We start from the raw sequence: 20,403 nt of genomic DNA, 5'->3' as shown, positions 1-20,403 counted from the left end.
GAACTATAAATGAGGGTTTCCCTCCCCCTTCCTGTGTACCCAGTGATTTTTGGTGGTCTGTGTAGATCTGGGATGTTAATAGCCTTTTTCTTCCATCTCTACAAAAAGCGAACACATTGGGAATTTAATATTCTAAGATACGTTTGTCACTTTCTGTGGTCTGGAGAGTGCATTTATTTTATCTGTCTTTTTGTCTCTCTGTCTCTGTCTTTAAATTTTAATTGAAAGGTAGACCAAATAGAAGAAATTTGAAGCGTGTCTTTTTTTTTACCTTTTACATGTTCATGGGCCATTTATGTTTAAAAAAAAAAAGGAATGCTTAGGTTCCTAGGACAACCCTATGGGTATTCTAGATCTGAAACCCAGGTGGCTCAGTGGTAAAGAATCTACTTACTAATACAGGAGATGTAAGAGACGTGTGTTTGATCCCTGAGTCGGGAAGATCCCCTGGAGGAGGAAATGGCAACCCACCCCAATATTCTTGCCTGGAAAATTCCATTGAAAGTGGGGCCTGGAGGGCTACAGTCCATGGGGTTGCAAAAAGTCAGACACAACTGAGCCCACACGCACAACCAGATGCAGTTCTCAGTGTTCTTGCCTGTAACTGGAGAATATCACACATGATTTTCCGTTTGCACAAATCTACTCAGCATTTTGTTTTGTTCTGTTTTTTATATGGAGAGTGGGGCAGTGTTTCTAGAGTTTGATCAGATTTCAGATGGGTGTGGTAGAAATTGTGCCTTTTGTGTCTGCTTCTTGCAAAGTCATAGACTTTGAGATGCTTTGGTGCAGGCAGCAAGCAAAACTAAATGGGCTCTCGTTCCCCAGGTTTATGCTCCATCAGCCAGCACTGCCGACTACAATAGGGACTCGCCAGGCTACCCTTCCTCGAAACCAGCAGCCAGCACTTTCCCTAGCTCCTTCTTCATGCAAGGTAAGACACTGCCTCTTCCAAGGGGAGATCCATGGGTCTTTTATGTCATATATGGGGCAAAAAAGTGCTGTTGTAATACTCAAGAAATGGAATAGGAGGCCAACAGAGAACATGGAAGGTCACACTCTATTTTAGGACTTGAATTCATTAAAAATAAATAAATTAAAACTTCACTGAGACATATTTTGTAAATGAAAGCCTCTTGAGCCATCATGAGTTAAGATTAGACTGGTTTGGTTACTTAGAACGGATGCTTCCTGGGGGATTGTCCACCATGACTAATCATTTCTGCATCTCTTCCCAAGAAGAGCATGTACGTATGTTCAGAAGTGCTTTGATTCAACATATATTTGGAGCATCGTGGATTTAGACACGTGGAGAGCAAACTGCCCTTATACACACCTCTATACAAAAATGCTGACCACTTACAACCACTTCTTGGCCTTTGACTAAGATCGCATGTCTGTTCTTATCAGTGAAAACATTGGCCGTTTATTAATTCATAGGGAAGAACAAGTGTCCCATTGAAGATGAAGTCACCTGTCAAAAGTCAGGAGTGTTATTTCATTACACAGCAAAAGCTCTCTTCCAACACACTGACTGACTGAGGGTCCAAGACCCAGATTTTTTCCCAGACAAATATTGAAAATTACAGCTTTGTGGTAGATAAAGTATATTTAATCCACTTAATTGTCCAGCGTATTTCATTCATTGCACATGGATATATGCTACCTGAGCTTATAGTCTCACTTCTGGTGATACTTCTCTTTCTGATGCTTAGGAAAGACTGAGAGGGTTTAAATGACATCTACTTATGAGAGGAGATTGTCCACAGGATGCAGCTTTAGCTGGACACTTGTTGTGTACCCTGGACACTTGCTGTCAAAATGTGATGATCTTGTTACCAAGTTAATGCTCTGAAATTCAGATATAGAATTCACCAGGAATCCCTGTATGCAAACTTTAACTCTTTGCCTTGGCAAAGTGCCATGGGATTTCCTCCTCCTTGCTCTTCCAGGAAGAACCATGTCATGGGAAGGGGAGCCCTTGGGCCAGCAAGTCTCAGGGGAGCAGCTTGGCATCTCCCTGAGATTAGAGTGGACACGTTCAAAATCATTCTGTTTCAAAGCAATTTGTTTCCTTTCCTTCCTGAGTGTGAGCTCTTTCAGGTTGTTGGTTCACATAGGAAATTCCATGGAAAATCTAAAAAGTTGAATTGAATGGGTCCCTGGGCTTCCCTCATAGCTCAGTTGGTAAAGAATCCGCCTGCACTGCGGGAGACCTGGGTTCAATCCCTGGATTCAGAAGATACCCTGGAGAAGGGAAAAGCTACCCACTGCAGTATTCTGGCCTGGAGAATTCCATGGACTGTATAGTCCATGGGGTTGCAAAGAGTGGGACACAACTGAGTGACTTTCACTTTCACTTTCACTTTTTTGGGAATAGAGAGAATTGGTTTCACATGTAATGGGGCGCTTATTAAATGGGGTCTTGTAGCTTTGTGACCTGTCCTCAGTGTCCCTTTCTTTCAATGGGAGCAGCAGGTATGTCATTCAGGTGTGTTCTGCACCATGACAAAGGTGTATCACCTTCAGCTTTAAATAGTAGCCACTTGGGCATCAACGGGTTTCCCTGGTAGCTCAGCTGGTAAAGAATCTGCCTGCAATGCAGAAGACCCCAGTTAGATTCCTGGGTCAGAAAGATCCCCTGGAGAAGGGATAGGCTACCCACTCTAGTATTCTTGGGCTTCCCTGGTAGCTCAGACAGTAAAGAATCCGCCTGCAATGTGGGAGACCTGTGTTTGATCCCTTTGTTGGGAAGATCTCCTGGAGAGGGGAACCCACTCCAGTATTCTTGTCTTGAGAATTCCATGGACAGAGAAGCGTGGCGGGCTACACCCCATGAGGTCGCAAAGAGTTGGACACGACTGAGCAACTTTCACATTGACTTTGGGCATTAACACCTCTCTTTTATGACCAGAGAAACTATGCTACCATTACCCATGCCTATAGAGATTGTCAACTCAAGGACTCATCACTCAAAGCTGAATTTCATTGAGAAAAATTGACGCAAGGATAGATTTTGTCCATCTGCCTTCAGGAAGGTCACTTGCTTAAACCATGCACACTGTAAGGAGAGATCAAGTAGATTAAAACAACAGGCTCTTCTCCATGTCAGACCATGCAAAATATGGGGAACAAATTTGCTTTTCTGCATGTGAATACTCAAAATGCAAAAAAAAATTTTTTTGAGTTGACATTTATGATGAGCACAGTTAATTTGCACACATCTAATTCTATTCTTTCAAAACACATTATGCCAAGATCATGGGATGTGATAAATATTAATTTACTGTGAAAAGCATAATTTATGTAAAATGTGTATTTTTGTAAGTCTGCATTGAGTAAAGTGTCTGTGTTAACAAATCCTAAATGTATTTCCATATAGTGCATCCTGTCAAAATGTTTCAGGAGACTCTTGTTCAATGATAGATATTCTCAATTTATTTGCATTGCATGTCATCTCTCTGAAATGTTCGTTTTTCTTAGACTTCATGTTTGAATTTAAGATGACATCTACACTTCCACAATCTCAGAGCTAAATCTGAAGTACATGAATAGTTACTTTTTAAAAGTCGTATGTTTTTACATGACGATCACAGAAACAGTACATTGTAATCCCATTTCACATGGCTTCCTTCAGTGAGAGTCTCCGATACCCTGAGAATTCAGGTCTTAAAGAAAATGTAATTTAGATGAAAGAGATTCAAAGACTGTCAGTAGCACAGGCTTCCCAGGTGTCTCAGAGGTAAAGAATCTGCCTACCAAAACAGGAGACATGGGGTTTGATTCTTGCCTGGAAAATCCCATGGGTGGAGGAACTTGCCTGGCTATAGTCCGTGGGGTTGCAAAGAGTCAGTCATGACTGAGCACGTATGCATGTCAGTAGCATATTTTAAATTCACTGCTGTGTGACCTCTTATTTTTTTAACTTCAGCCTCCATCTTTTAGTTAAAACTCTAATGTTGTATACATCTTGTATACATCCGGCATGTAATAATTTTTGTTAAACTATTGAAGGAAAAAAAGCTGAATTGCTGCATAGATCCTTAATTTAATTTAAGGAACCCTTAATTTAAGGAACGCAGACCAAGCAGAGCAAACTTAGCAGTGACTTTGAGGCCACTGGGCCCGGAGAGTGAAAAAAAATCTGTAGGAATATTTTTAATGTGGTGTTAATAGAAAATTAGCTTGATATTAAAATATATTTCGTATAATTTTCATATCATTTTAAACTTCTTTTTTACTCATAGTTTTATAAAACTCCAGAGGCTCTCAAAATTGTCTATAATGTAGATACCACCTTATGACATGTGTGTACCCTTTCGATTGCTATTGAAGACTTAAGTTAGTTATATAACTATATATCAAAATATAAACGTTCAGAAGACGAACACTCAGAGCTATATACTTAAGACTATTCTTCCTTAATTATTGCATACCATAATGTAATTCCAACTTTAATTCCATCTACTCTGTATGTCACAAAACGGAAACCCAATCTTTGAAGTCAGAGATAGTCTTTCTCATTATTATTTATTTCCTTATATGCTCTCAAAACTTGTAAACTGGCCATCTGTGTATTATCTCAAGGGTGTTATTTTCACCCCAAAATTCATGAACAGTTGAATTTTTTCAGTGATTTTCATAGGAAGAAAAATGTCAGGAGACATCTGAGAAATGTTTTCTTTAGCATTAGCTACCTTGCTGTCTTGACATAATTCTATGGAGAAATATGTTCTGTTCTTTTACAGTTGAATTTTTACTAGGAACCCTTTAACTGTGTTAAATATTTATATTTGTTTGGCAATTTAGTGCCACTTGGGAAAGTATAATGTGGTGGTCTCCTATAATCAGCTCACCAACACAAAGATGAATATACAACAGGAAGTTGTTTTCGGGGATATGAAAAAGCCGTAGTCTATAAGACAAGGCTGAGTGCCTCAGAAAAGTCACGGTTTTCTTTGTCCTTTACAGATGGCCATCACAGCAGTGACCCTTGGAGCTCCTCCAGTGGGATGAATCAGCCTGGCTACGGAGGGATGTTGGGCAATTCTTCTCATATTCCACAGTCTAGCAGCTACTGCAGCCTGCATCCACACGAACGTTTGGTAAGGCAGACTCACGTGGTAAGGGGGATGGAACAGCTAGTTTATTAAATCTCCTCCTGTCTTCTCATGCGTGTACACACGGACTCTATCAATGGACATAAAAATGGCACACCCCCTTCTGACAGTCGTCTTGTTTCTGGGATCAAAGACATGCTCAGATCACCTTTGTGAGCCCAACAGACTCTCTGTGTTGGGCACTGTTCTGTGGATTGAAGTTTGTTCTGTGCTTTCTTTATCATGATGTCAGTTTCCTTCAGGACATAAGTACATAGTGTATTTGAGTTGCAGCATTTTAGCTGTGTTGGTTCCTTGATTTTTGTTGTTGTTTTGTAGTTTTTTTGTTTGTTTTTTTGAGGCAGGGGTTACTATCTGTGTTTTTTTACCATAGTTTTGAAGGGTATGCTGTAGGGGGCAGAGCGACAGTCAGCAGACTTTGAATTAGGTAATGTACATCTCCCAGGGACATTTCCTTTCCACCCGGACCAGCTTTTGTAGCCGATGACAGCTTTGAACTATTATACCACCCCTAAAGGAGAGCCTTCACGTTTCCTGTACACTCCCATCAGTTACAGCAACCAGGGGGTTTGTATTTGGATCCGATTTCCCAATTTTCACTATTTTAGCTTTATTTCCACACCCTCCAGCATCTCCTTGATACTCTTTTACCTTTGCCCCTGTTGAAAACTACTGGGCTAAAGAGAATGATCTCTTCTTTTATTACTAAAGTTGCCATTCTGCCCATCATCCTACACTCATCCATCCTAGTATGTCTCTTTATTCTGGAGGAAGCAGGGCATCAAATGTTTTTCTAGTCTCAAAATTTACCACATCCCAGAATCTACTGGAGAACTTAAGCCTATCACTAAGTGGAGGAAAAACTACTTCTAGGTCATGCATTAGGTTTCAGTTCAGTTCAGTCGCTCAGTCGTGTCGACTCTTTGCGACCCCATGGACTGCAGCACACCAGGCATCCCAACTCCCGGAGTTTACTAAAACTCATGTCCATTGAGTTGGTGATGCCATCCAACCATCTCATCCTTTGTCATCTCCTTCTCCTTCCACCTTCAATCTTTCCCAGCATCACGGTCTTTTCCAATGAGCCAGTTCTTTGCATCAGGTGGCCCAAGTATTGGAGCTTCAGCTTTGGCATTGGTCATTCCAGTGAATATTTAGGACTGATTTCCTTTAGGATGGACTGGTTGGATCTCCTTGCTGTCCAAGGGACTCTCAAGAGTCTTCTCCAACACTACAGTTCAAAAGCATAAATTCTTTCGTGCTCAGCTTTCTTTATAGTCCAACTCTTACATCCCTACATGACTACTGGAAAAACCATAGCTTTGACTAGACAGACCTTTGTTGGCAAAGTAATGTCTCTGCTTTTTAATATGCTATCTAGGTTGGTCATAACTTTTCTTCCAAGGAGCAAGTGTCTTTTAATTTCAAGGCTGCAGTCACCATCTGCAGTGATTTTGGAGCCCCAAAAAATAAAGTCAGCCACTGTTTCCACTGTTTCCCCGTCTATTTGCCATGAAGTGATGGGACCAGATGCCATGATCTTAGTTTTCTGAATGTTGAGTTTTAAGCCAACTTTTTTACTCTCCCCTTTCACTTTCATCAAGAGGTTCTTCAGTTCTTCTTCACTTTCTGCCATAAGGGTGGTGTCATCTGCATATCTGAGGTTATTGATGTTTCTCCCGGCAATCTTGATTCCAGCTTGTGCTTTCTCCAGCCCAGCATTTCTCATGATGTACTGCGTGTATAAGTTAAATAAGCATGGTGACAATATACAGCCTTTATGTACTCCTTTATGTATTTGAAACCAGTCTGTTGTTCCATGTCCAGTTCTAACTGTTGCTTCCTGACCTGCATACAGATTTCTGAAGAGGCAGGTAAGGTCATCTGGTATTCCCATCTCTTTAAGAATTTTCCACAGTTTGTTGTGGTCTACACAGTCAAAGGCTTTGGGATAGTCAATAAAACAGAAGTAGATGTTTTTCTGGAACTCTCTTGCTTTTTCTATGATCCAATGGATGTTGGCAATTTGATCTCTGGTTCCTCTGCCTTTTCTAAATCCAGCTTGAACATCTGGAAGTTCATGGTTCATGTACTGTTGAAGCCTGGCTTGGAGAATTTTGAGCATTACTTTGCTAGCGTGTGAGATGAGTGCAATTGTGCAGTAGTTTGAGCATTCTTTGGCATTGCCTTTCTTTAGGACTGGAATGAAAACTGACCTTTTCCAGTCCTGTGGCCATTGCCGAGTTTTCCAAATTTGCTGTCATATTGAGTGCAGCACTTTCACAGCATCGTCTTTTAGGATTTGAAATATCTCAACTGGAATTCCATCACCTCCACTAGCTTTGTTCGTAGTGATGCTTTCTCAGGCCCACTTGACTTCACATTCCAGGATGTCTGGCTCTAGGTGAGTGATCACACCATCGTGATTATCTGGGTCATGAAGATCTTTTTTGTATAGTTCTTCCATGTATTCTTGCCACCTCTTCTTAATATCTTCTGCTTCTGTTAGGTCCATACCATTTTTGTACTTTATTGTGCCCATCTTTGCATGAAATGTTCCCTCGATGTCTCTAATTTTCTTGTAGAGATCGCTAGTCTTTCCTTCTATTTTCCTCTATTTCTTTGCATTGATCATTTTGAGGAAGGCTTTCTTATCTCTCCTTGCTATTCTTTGGAACTCTGCATTCAAATGGGTATATCTTTCCTTTTGTCCTTTGCCTTTTCTGTCTCTTCTTTTCACAGCTATTTGTAAGGCCTCCTCAGACAATCATTTTGCCTTTTTGCATTTCTTTTTCTTGTGGATGGCCTTGATCCTTGCCTCCTGTACAATGTCATGAACCTCCATCCATTAGGATTGGGAGGCAGACAATATGGGACCAAGTCTCTTGTGCAGTAAAATAGATTTGAAAATTTATGAACCTCTAATCCTCCAAATAGGAGAGACTGTAGCAAATCCAGTGATTCTTAGTCATACTTATATTGTTGTTGTTCAATTACTCAGTCGTGTCTGACTCTTTGCAACCCCATGGATTGCAGCACACCAGGCTTCCCTGTCCCTCACTATCTCCTGATGTTTGCCCAAACTCATGTCCATTGAGTCAGTGATACCATCCAACCATTTCATTCTCTGTCGCCCCCTTCTCCTCCTGCCCTCAGTCTTTCCCAGCATCAGGGTCTTTTCCAATGAGTCAGCTCTTCACATCAGGTGACCAAAGTATTGAAGCTTCAGGTTCAGCATCAGTCCTTTCAATGAATATTCAGAGTTGATTTCCTTTGAGATTGACTGATTTGATCTCCTTGCTGTCCAAGGTACTCTCAAGAGTCTTCTCCAACACCACATTTCGAAAGCATTAGTTTTTTGGCACTCAACCTTCTTTATCGTTCAACTCTCACATCCATACATGACTATTGGACAAACCATAGCTTTGACTGTATAGACCTTTGTCAGCAAAGTGATGTCTCTGCTTTTTAATACACTGTCTAGGTTTGTCATAGCTTTCTTCCAAGCAGCAAGCATCTTTTAATGCCTGCAGTCACCATCTGTAGTGATTTTGGAGCCCAAGAAAATAGTCTACCCCGTTACCATTTTTCTCCATCTACTTACCATGAAGTGATGGTACTGGATGCCATGATCTTAGTATTTTGAATGTTGAGTTTTAAACCAACTTTTTCACTCTCCTCTTTCACTGTCATTAAGAGGCTCTTTAGTTCCTCTTCACTTTCTGCCTTTAGGGTAGTGTCATCTGCATTTACTTATATTACTACTCTTCATCTTGTGATGTGCCCTTTTTTCTTCTCCTAATACCTAGATTTATGCTTCCTTCTCTGCCCTAAAATAGGACATAGTACTTTCTGGATTTCTGTGGTCTTTGTTCTATTTTGCTCAGTCACCAGAGATATAGAAAAGATGACTTATGTCTTATTCTGATGACCAAAAACATTCCAGAAGAGTTCAGATATCCTTGAAAATATCTGTTTATTAATGGTTAGTCCTGGTGACAGAGACAAAGTGTGATCAGTGAGCGTACCCTCGAATGAGAGACAGAAGATGGAGGCGGAATCGGCCTTTTTCTGTCGTCTCCCAGGTTTGAATGCGGGAGTCACAAGCTAGCTCAAGTTTCAGCCCATTTTCAATAAAGAACAGATGATTTACTTTCAGATTTCTTCATCTTCCACCTCTTACTTAGAGTTATTAGAGTGAAATCTCAAACAGGTATCACTTATTATTATACTATAATTGCTTCTTGGTTAAAACTCTTATTTTACCATCATCATTTTGCCCTTCTGACGATCATGATCAAAACTCTGTGTGTCCTGAAAGCAAGGAAAGTTTCGATTTACAAATAAAAGATTTTGGCACTGTACTAATATGTTGGAATTTCCATTAGGCATTTATTTTTCTTCACTCCTGTATTTATTTCTTTCCCTAGCATGCTCTAGAACTTCGACTGAAGTGGTTTGATTTTTATCCCAGTCAAGTTCACTGCATGGGGGAAGCATGTTGAAAATGTGCTCAAAAGCACAGAAAATGTGATTTTTAAAGTGGAAACTAATTATACCCTTCTAGAAAAAGTTTGCTGAACCAAAACAATGTTATTAACCAGGAGGAAAGATCGTTTTGAAGGAGTAACCCAATAGGTTATATCAAATTCTGTGTGTATAATGTCATTTATCCATCTCAAAACAGTTTTCATTCTTAACACCATCAATTAGCATATCTTGGAGATGAAGGGGTTTATTTTTCAAAAGGACAAACAAATTAGGTCTCAGGTAATGTGTCCTGATGAATTTTTCTCACTGATAGGGAAACTATTATGCTATCTAGTAATCATTGTGATTTCAGTATTTATTAGAAAACCTCTTGCTGAAGGGACTTTTAAAAATCTGATACTGATTGAGAATCATTTGAGAATACTGTAGGCAGTTAGTTTCCTTTCGCTTGAAACTAATGATGGCTCCTTAAATTTTTCATCTGTAGCTTTTACCCAGTTTCATACTGAACAAAGGACTAGTTTGAGAAAAAAGAGGAAAGCTTTCCTTGGATTATTTTGGGTATAATTTGGCCAAATTAGTATGTCTCACTGAAGGTAAACATTTTAGAAACATGATTGCCTTTATCACTGTATAGTATGTTATAATAGAATGTGTAATTACAAAGCTTAAAATCCAAATACAACAGTAGCAACTGTCAAGTCGCTGGTGTTGATTCTTTAAATCCCCTTTACAGTTTTAGCCTTACAACAGTCCCACAGCTAATCACTACTATGTCACAGATACACGTACAGAATCACTCAGAAGAATGTAGTTTGTGGTTAAGCTTTGGAAGGAGTTGTTGTAGAAGATTTAGGTTTGGAATGACTTGGCAGAATTCTTTTTAAAAGTAGGATAGAGTCCCTGCAGTCTGGCATGGGTTAGGAACGGTCTCTGTACCACAGAGTGAAGTAGTCCTGGGAGTCTGGAATTTAACTATGAAGGAAGTTCTGTTGTCTTTTATTGTTTGTAACCTAAACCCTTACTCTAGTGATTCTCACCGGGGGGTGATTTTGCCCCACAGGAAACATTTGGTAATGTCTGGAGATATTTTGGGGTGTTAGAACCCAGGGGGTGGGGGTTGCCTATAGGTGGTACTGGAATAATCCAGTGTTTAGAGGCTAGGGATTCAGGAAACATACTACAATTCATAAGAAAAGCCACACACACACACACACCAGTCCCTGCCAGAGAAAGAATGCTCTGGCATGAAAGACCAACAGTGCCAAGATTGTGAAATGCTACCCTAGCACAGAATTTGACTTTATTCTTAGTATGCACTAACAGTGATCATATTTTCTAATCTTTGAGTGATCAACTCATCGTTTAATAAAAAAACATCACTCATGGAAACATTTTCAACACTTAACTCTCTCAGTAGATTCCACATACACTATAATTGGGTATCAAGTGAAAATAAATAAACAAATAGTGGGCATGTAAAACCTTAACACCTGGAGCTTCCCAGATGGCACTAGTGGTAAAGAATCTGCCTGCCAGTGCAGGAGATGCAAGAGACGTGGGTTCAGTCCCTTGGGACAATTACCTGGAGGAGGAAATGTTACCCCACTGCAGTATTCTTGCCTGGGAAATCCCATGGACAGAGGTGCCTGGCGGCATGGGGTCACAAAAGAGTCAGACACAACCAAGCACACACAAGACCATAGCACTCTGTCATACTTCCCTTTTCATTTGCCTTTGTGGCGGGCAGGGCAGATATTATTAATAGCTGGAGTAAGAAAGACTAATGGGACCTCTTATAGTTGATCCCTAAATACTCTAAAAGAGACATTATTCACATATCACTAATAATCTCTGTGGTGTATTTATTACGTCTTTGAGTGACAGTAGTTGTCAAGATCCTTTGCCTTGTAAAATAATCTAGTTATAAATCTCATTAACTTATTTCAGCGTCTAATTTTCTGTGAGTCTCTAAAAATAACTAATTTACGTGAATTGCATTGGTTTCCCCACTAAAGTCTATGGGGAAGAACTTTTCTTTTTAGTCTCTGAATTTAGGAATAACCCTTTGTCAAATCCTGACATTTGACAAAGGGTTACTCCATTTTATACCAAGTTAAAGGGTCTAAAAATTCTTACTGGCACGATAATCTTTTTCCTGTCTCATCCTCTCATTATTATAGTTATTTAAATATTTTTCAAAATTCTTTTCCTCTGTTTTGATTTTTGAAAACTTGGGGCTGATTTATCCACTTTCTTTATTCTTTAGAAATTCAGCATGGTCTAGGACTGGGTAAAAATGAAATCAAACCATCTTTTTTCCTTTTATTTCTCTTTTTCCATAGTTTGTTTCTTTTTTCCACATTATTATAGTCTTTAGTTCTTGAACAAAAATAGCTCTTCTAAGTTTGGTCTTCCATGGCTTACCCAGTTTTTTAGGTGAGTTGTACTGTGTAATGGGCTCACTCTATTATCCTTTGGAGAAAATTTCATGGACTAGTTGAGGTTTTCTGGAAGTGCCAAGTAGAAATGAGTTTAACAGGTGGCCTAAGGAATTTTTGGTCAAGCAAAGAGGTCCAAGAAATTTAAAAGTTTGAAAGGCGTTCTTGGGAACTTGGAAATATTTAAAGGCATCATCCCAACTATCTCACTGAAGTTGACCTTTTTGTTGAACTATTTGGGATGTGTAGAGGTAATATTTTCAAAAACATCTGCCATGTCACTGGCAGACCTGACTCCAAAATACAGATTTATTTTCTGGACTCTTTAGTTGCCTCTCAAATAAGTAGTATTTCAATCTGCTATTTGTTAAACACTAGCTGGTCCCTGGTGGCTCAATTGGTAAAGAGTTCACCTGCAATGCAGGAGACCCAGGTTTGATCCCTGAGTCAGGAAGATCTCCTGGAGAAGGAACTGGCAACCCACTCCAGTATGCTTGCCTGGGAAATCCCATGGACAGAGGAGCCTGTTGGGCTACAGTCCATGGGGTCGCAAAATTCGGACATGACTTAGTGACTAAACCACCAACAACAGCTGGTAACCAGTTGTTCTTTGAGCTGTTCATGGGATGAGTATGTTCAGCACTCAGCCACAAGTTGTGAGAGGCAGAACTGTGAGGTCTGTTCCCTCCTCTTGAAGCGTTTCAGTTTAGGTGGAAGTGCTGTTGAAAGAGGAAGCCTGGAAAAGCAGCATTTCAGGGATGATCCCCTGGAGGATGGAATGGCCACCCACTCTAGTTTTCTTGCATGGGAAATCCCAGAGGAGCCTGGTGAGGTACAAGTCCATGGGGTTGCAGAAGAGTCCCCACATGACTGAACAACTAAACAGCAGCAGCAGCAGCTGAGTGTTGATTGGCACAGTGCAGAATGTAAATGCATCAGGGAGAAGAGATTGTCAGGGAGTTGGAAGCAGGAAGGGGTCCTCACAGGAGAGGCTGAACCCAAGATGGGCCTCACCAAATACACAGGGGACCCTGTGATACAGGGGGTCCACGTCTCGTGACTAGATGTCTGGGCTTTAAGTTTCCCTGACTTTCAGCATCATATGCAAACTCTAATTTCAACAGAATCCCCAGTAGTGACATAATAAAGACACATAGCCCATTAATACATGACATACAAGGAAAAAGTATATTTCAACTTAAATATTTTTCCTTTACATGTCTGTCATATAGTCAAATACCTGTGAGCTTTACTTTTTAAGCTACTTTATCTTGAAAAAGAAAATAGCTCCATTTTGTGAATAACTATGTTTTTTGTAAATAACCATGTTCCTCTTACTGATCGGCTCATTGGACAGCAAGCAGGTGGTTAGGGAGCAACTAATTTGTCACCTTACAGGCACTTGTGAGATGCCCGATAACAGCCAGTATGAGAGTCATACCCAGAGCTAAGCTTGAACGCATTCTGTGAGTGCGTATTCTTTCTCATGGTCAACTCTGTGGTGAATTGCTAAGGGAGAGATCCTATAAGGAAGGAAATAAAATATGTTATTCTCATTTCATTTGTTTCAGTGTAATTCAACATAGTCATTGATGTAAGACTTTGTACATATTGATACTTTAGAGAGATATTCAATCGTTAACTACTTTTCAAGTTTTTCATTTACCATTTTGTCGTTGCTGGAGTTCAAAAGGTTGATCCAGTTTGTCGGGAGGAAGATTTGAGACTGGTTATTCTTGGCCAGTTAGTTTTCAGAAGGTCAGGATAAAGTGTGATGTGAACCCTGTGGGTCATGCTGGTGTTTTATTCATTACATTATGGGCTCTTTCTTACCTGATCAATAAGCTGTACAGAAGAATAACAGTAGTGATGGTCTTTTATGTTGCTAAAGTCCCAGACCTGCTTTTAAGGAATAATTTTTGTATTTAGAGGTGGTGACCATTTCTCAAGGTTTAGCATTGCCATTATATTCCTCTAGCTTTGATGCAAACCCAAACCAACTACATCTTTGTATTTTATTACTTGAAAAATGAAAGCTGTCAGATCTAAGCAAGATGTATTCTTGGATATTTTGAAATTCCAAGGGCTGTCTCCATTGTAAAATGAAGAGTTCTGAAAGAAGTATTGGAAAACTGAGCCACTAAATATTTTGTGATTGAATATGGCCTCCTTTTTCTGCTTCTTGCCACAGGGCTATCCATCACACTCCTCAGCAGACATCAATTCTAGTCTTCCTCCGATGTCCACTTTCCACCGTAGTGGTACCAACCATTACAGCACCTCATCGTGTACACCTCCTGCCAACGGGACAGACAGTATAATGGGTGAGTCGTGGAAACGCTGATTCTGTTGCTGACAACCAATGTCAGGGTTTAATCATCAAGGACTTCTTTTTCTCCCCCAACCCCATCACTGAACAGTAATCGAGCCATGAATGTTTATCACATGGACAAATGAGCCAAACAGAAATAGTCATTATCTTGACTGTAATCTCTTTTTGTCCCAAGAAACTGCTATTAGGCTGACTGTCTCCACTGTGAGTGATTAGATTGAACCAAGTTTGAATAGATCAACACGTGCTTCTCACACTCTCAAACAGCTAATAGAGTGAGCTTTTCTAAGAAGAGCCATTGAAAGTCAGTAAGATAGAAGGCATAATAGGTCTTAGTAGGAGTTACTGACCATTCTCAAATTCCAGTCACCATGCTAAGCTTTTAACTGTCATACACCACGGTCTTCTGGAAACTAGTTCATGTGATGTTTAGACATAGTTATTAAGAACTATATAGTTTTACCTTCTGGAGGATCAGGCATTGTGGAATCCTCCAGATGGGAAGAAGTGTTTGCAGACTTATGGGAGAGGAGATGGCTGGGCATCAGTGAGCCAGAATTTACTTGCTGCTTTTTCTCAGCAAAATTACAAATGAGTCAAGACCCAAACAGACTGTCGCTGTCAAATAAACGGAGCCATCATCTCTAAGTTTTTGTGATGTTCATTGTGGTCCTCTCCCCAGGATGGACAGTCACCCCACCAACACTTCTCTTGAGAGAAGAGCTAGGTGAGCTGCCCCTGTGGGGAGGCAGCCACCACCTGCTGATTCTGCCTTCTACAACCTTGTCCTTCAGATGAGAGGCACATTCTGACGCTGCAGGGTCTTCTTAAAACCTCAGACTTTCTCTGCTCACCACCTACTCTGGTTCCAGCTCAAACCCACAACTAACTCAGCCTTATGACCCCTTCCCGTGGGTCCAGTTAGTGATGAGGACACTAACTGTACATTTATTTTTTATTTTGGGGGGCTTCCCAGGTGGCTCATGGTAAGGAATCCACCTGCCAATGCAAGACACACAGGAGACACAGTTTTGATCCCTGGGTTGGGAAGATCCCCTGGAGGAGGAAATGGCAACCCACTCCAGTATTCTTGCCTGGAAAATTCCATAGACAGAGGAGCCTGGCAGGCTATAGTCCATGGGGTCGCAAAGAGTCAGACACGACTGAGCATGCACTGAGACTGGAATGTGTATTTATTTATTTATTTTGGCTGAGCCACACAGCCTGTGGGATCTTAGTTCCCCGATCAGAGATTGATCCTGGCCCCCTGCATTGGAAGCGTGGAGTCTTAACCACAGGACTGCCAGGGAAGTCCCTAACTGTACATTTTAAAGATAAGAATGTGTGACCGAAGAGTAGTCCCTTGAGCTCTTTGCAGTTGTTTAAAAATTTTCTTTAGATAGTCTCTGGAACTTGGGGAAGTGGTATGAATCACTTATGAGGGGGAGAGTTTTTGATGAAAGAGATGTGTTTTGAAATGTTGCAAATGTAATTCTGCCTAAATAATATACTCCCTGCTTACTCAATAATATACTTCACACTTGAGATGAGCCATCTAGCAGCCCTTCCTTTCACTGTCATGTCTCACTGAGAGGCGAATTTAGGAAATAGTTTCCATTTTTGTGACTTTTCATAACAAAGCCTCTACCAGTGCCTTGTGGCAGTTTGACCTTGGAGAGCTATGGACAGAGGTCATGTGGGGAAGTTTTGCTAACTATCAATGCAGTTTTGGCCGATCCGAAAAACAAGAAGAAAGAAAGAAGTGCAGAACTGAAAGAGTGAGAAAAGCATATTTCACTTCAGTGTGGTTTGACAAATGGAAAGCCCCTTTCTGCAGTCATGAGGTCTTAGTTATAAAGAAGGATGACCGGTCATTCATCCTTTTACAAGGCAGATTTCCTGTCGACTTGTGGTTTGAGTAATTTTCTTTTTTTAGGAAGGTAGAAAGGTAGAGCAAAAGCTTGAGTGAGGAAAGCAAACTCAGGCACCGTTTGAAAAAAAAACTGTGTTGGCTGATTTACCACACAGTTCCTGTAAGAGTCACCAGGACTTGGGAAGAAAGAGATATTATGAGATAGTGTGATTATCCTCCATGACCGTGGTCAGCAGGGCCACGAGTCTCAGTTGGAGTGGAATTCAGCTTATTTAAGCTGATTGGCTCATCACTGGCTTGTGGATGAACAAGAATGTCTACCCTCCTTTTTTATTTGGTCTGGGTGGGTAGAGCGCTAATTGGTGACTTCTCCATGCTAATATATAGGGCCCAGCTACATTAAGATGGACTTACTATACAGACCAGAGGGCCCTGTTTAAGCGGAGGGAGTGTCTAGACAGTAAGAAAGGAGCTATACTTTTCGATGAGAGAAGTGTGAGATTTTTGGAACCCAGAAAAAGCTTTTTAGGAACAGCTTTATTGCATGAATTACTCCACCATCGTGAATGTACTTGTCAAACTCTACTGGCAACTTGTGAGAAAGCTTTACAGTCATCTCGGGACATCAGGAGCCATGTGGTAATTCAGCTTTTTGGAGGGGTAGATCTTTATTAATTTGCATACATAGTGGTTACTTTAGGATTACTTTAAGGGAGAACTTTCTAGAATGTTCATCCTTAAAATAATACATCCTCCAATTCCTTAAGTTAAAATACAGAGAAGAATTTAAGTATAATAATAAGCCTTCATATCTGCACGGGGTCCAAGTCACCCGTTTCTTTGCACTTTTTTTTTTCTTTGCACTTTAATTCTCCTAGGTTTTGGTTTGATTTTTCAGAGTGTGGTAGAAGGCAGGGATGGCAGCATGTCTGTGGAACAAGAAGAGAAGATTTCTCTTCTGATGTTAGTGATACTTCCCTAACAAACAGTATGGATTAATAGGATACATCTGTAGACTTTCGAAAGTATTTGGCATATACTCACTCATTCTGAAATACAGGAAATAAAGAAATATTACATTGCCTGTATCTCAAAGAACAAACAGAGCTAATTAAATAATTGGTAAATAGGGAACACATAGCCTGACACATGTTTGAGATTACACACATGATTCTGTAGAAAATGACTGTAAGCAATACTAATGCCGTAAGAATGGGGTTCAAGCACTAACACATGGACATCACATTTTTCAATTTTTCTTGGTGGAAAGTGGCAAGGCAATGCAGTCTTTTCATAAATGGCGTTGGTGTCTTAGGAAGAGGCTTTTTCAGTCGAGAGGAAGATCATGGCTCCACGTTACGCTGTCTTCCTGGCAGTCAGTGATTGTCCTCAACCGATCATAGAAGAGCACAATGCTTGTGGATGAGGTATAAAATCTGGAACCATCAGCGGGTACCCTGTCTGGAAACATGCTCCCTTGCCTCTGGATCTGTCCCCTGCATCTCAAGAGATGGACCCTTGCCTCTGGATCTGTCCCCTGCATCTCAAGAGATGGAATATGCTCACAGAGGTTTGGGATGGTTTGTGTTTGACTTGGAGGGTTGGTCATTGTTTCTTGTTGTGTTTTCTTTTGCCCTTTTATGCCCAGTATCACTTTTTGAGAAAAGCTGAGGAAAGGCAAAACTGACTCTGGTTGTGTTAATGACAGAGGTTGTTGTTGTTGTTGTTGTTGCTGTTGTTTGAATGTCACGTTCACCCATGGAGTTTTGAAGGAATTGTGCAGTAAGATATTTTACTTGCAGCATGTAGTCCACTGCTTTTCTGCAAACACTAGAGTGCATTGGGCACGTCTGACTTAGAAGGGTGGACTAAGCACTCTGGAATGATACACATGAAATGCAGGGACACACTGTGGATTCTTAGTCATTTAACTGATGGGGTGGCCAGTTAAGGATAGAAGCTGAGGCTGAGGGCTTCAAGAGTTCCCACCATCAGAGCCTTTCAACTTGCTTCCTGAAACTCTCTCAGTGTAACACTAGCTGGGTGTGCTTTAGAGTCATTGCAGTTCAGAGCTTCTGCCTGTGAGCGGGCGTCCAGAGGAGGAAATGGAAGGAGTTATTAGGTACCAGCTCGAGAGGGGAGAAATGTCTGGAGGATGGGGACACACACAGAGCACACGTAACATCTTATGGAAAAACCAGAACCAGCTTTCTGGCCAACCCAGTAGGTCCCTTCTGTCTCTGTATTTCCTTCCTACTTGCAAAATCCAATACCCTTTTCTCTTCAAAAGGATTGAGAGACCCACCTAGCATCACACAGTCCTCTACGACTACCCACGAAGGAGAATGCTCCAGTTCCCCAAGGGGAGATACCATTGGTGTACAATCCAGGGGTGTGACCACTTGTGGTTCGGGGCGACACACCCTCCTTTCTCAGAGGGAATTGGGCATACAGCTAGCATAATGCTTATAATAACTGTTATTGTTTTATTAGTCTGAACCGGCCTGTCTAATGCGTGGTATTCACCATGCATTTAAACCTCAAACCAAACAGTGTTGAAGGAACAACCTACGAAGATTGATTGAATACAACATATGCTAAAGATTACCCTAGAATATCTATCCGATTCATGAATTAATCTGGCTTCCAACTTTCACTTCTAATGACATGTTTGTATGACATGATGGGTTTTAGTGTGTGGCTTTTCTAGTAGAAACATTATGTCCATTTTCCCTTGAGGACCCGGTTTAACAGTAATTTTATTATCAGAATAGTCACGTAAGATTCACTTAGTCTTTTACAAGAATCTTGAGCCTTCAAATACAGTTGGGTGATGAACAGCCACAGAGCATAAGAGCAATAGGGATTTTATCCAGCAACGTCGTGGTGTCTTAGTTACAAAGACCACCAACAGAGAACAATAAACCAGTTTGATTTAAGTCTTCTCATCCATTTCCTGCACGTGGTTGATGGGGCCCAGCTTCCCCCTTGAATTCCTAGGAATCCATCCTGCTAAAAGTTCAGTGCTTGATAGCCTGTACTTGAGTTCTTCTTCTAATATTGTAAGTCGTAGGAGAGCTGGGAATTCTCCTTCTTTTATCTTTGTTGAGAAGCTCATGACATTGTTATGCTGTTTCTACTAATTGAATAACATGAGGGTTGCTTGGACACAGTTCAGAAAAACCTAAATTTTAAAACCATCATCTTCTTTCAGGCAAAGACACTATGAATTACACTTCTTCATCTTTTTATAGCTCTAACCCTTGGCTCAGTGATAAAGAATCCGCCTACCAATGCAGGAGACGCAGCAGTTTAATCCCTGATCCCTGAATCAGGAAGATCCCCTGGGGGAGGAAATGGCAATCCACTCCAGTATTCCTGCCTGAAAAATCCCATGGACAGAGGAGCCTGGCGGGCCGCAAAAAGTCAGACACGACTGAGCAGCTGAGCACACACATCCTTTTAAACCTCAGGATGCACCCAGCCTGGGGTTCTGGGTGTACAATAAAGGGATAACACATCTTCCAAATTCTGGTTTTTCAGTAGTCAGTCCCCAGGTACCACTTACCCTGATGTTTGGATCAGAGTGTGTCCTAACGGGAGTTGCCGTTTTCTCCAAAGTGGAGATTGAGACTGAGTGTGGCCCCACTTGTAGCTGAAAAGACTAAACCCCGCTTTGTGCTGCATCTTCTAGCGCCTGTGTTCAAGCCGTCTGAACAGTGCTTGGGTGGGTGGCAGTGTTGAGTCCTCCTACCAAATTACAGTTCCTCTTGGTAACCACTCATCTTCAATCATATTCATGTTACATCTCTACTTAGAGACTCGATTTTTTTTTTCTCTCTTTATCTAGGGAAATTGCTAAGAGCTAAAATCACATAAGAGATCAATCCAGTTTTTATCAAGCAGGGACAGTCGTTCTTCTCTTTATTTCTGTTATGTGGGCATTTTGGTAATTTCTCATAATACCTTGACAAACACTCAGGCTTAGAATAGTAATCAAGTCCTGTTACATGAAACATAGAAAAGTAGATTTGATGTGCATACATTTAATGAGAAGTGTGGTTTGCTCAACGTGACTCATTACTCAATATAGAATTAATTTTGCTATTTGAGTATTAAATGTATGTTCACTTTCTGATTACTTAT

At 40.8% G+C, this 20,403-nt stretch overlaps 1 protein-coding gene across 50 annotated transcripts in view; it reads left to right on the top strand.

The window, feature by feature from the left end:
• The window catches only part of TCF4 (transcription factor 4), a 380,629-nt gene that overhangs the window by 320,252 nt on the left and 39,974 nt on the right, over window positions 1-20,403 (top strand). For all 50 annotated transcript variants that reach the window (XM_081562905.1, XM_081562908.1, XM_081562885.1 and 47 more), the window contains 3 exons: window positions 829-934; window positions 4,972-5,105; window positions 14,244-14,376. In XM_081562905.1, the coding sequence (XP_081419031.1) occupies window positions 829-934; window positions 4,972-5,105; window positions 14,244-14,376 (373 nt within the window). The remainder of the gene's footprint in view (window positions 1-828; window positions 935-4,971; window positions 5,106-14,243; window positions 14,377-20,403) is intronic.

Source organism: Giraffa tippelskirchi, chromosome 14 (assembly GCF_054371585.1).
Source record: "Giraffa tippelskirchi isolate mGirTip1 chromosome 14, T2T-mGirTip1v1.2.pri, whole genome shotgun sequence".
NCBI lineage: Eukaryota > Metazoa > Chordata > Mammalia > Artiodactyla > Giraffidae > Giraffa > Giraffa tippelskirchi.
This window is presented reverse-complemented; position numbering and strand designations above follow the sequence as displayed.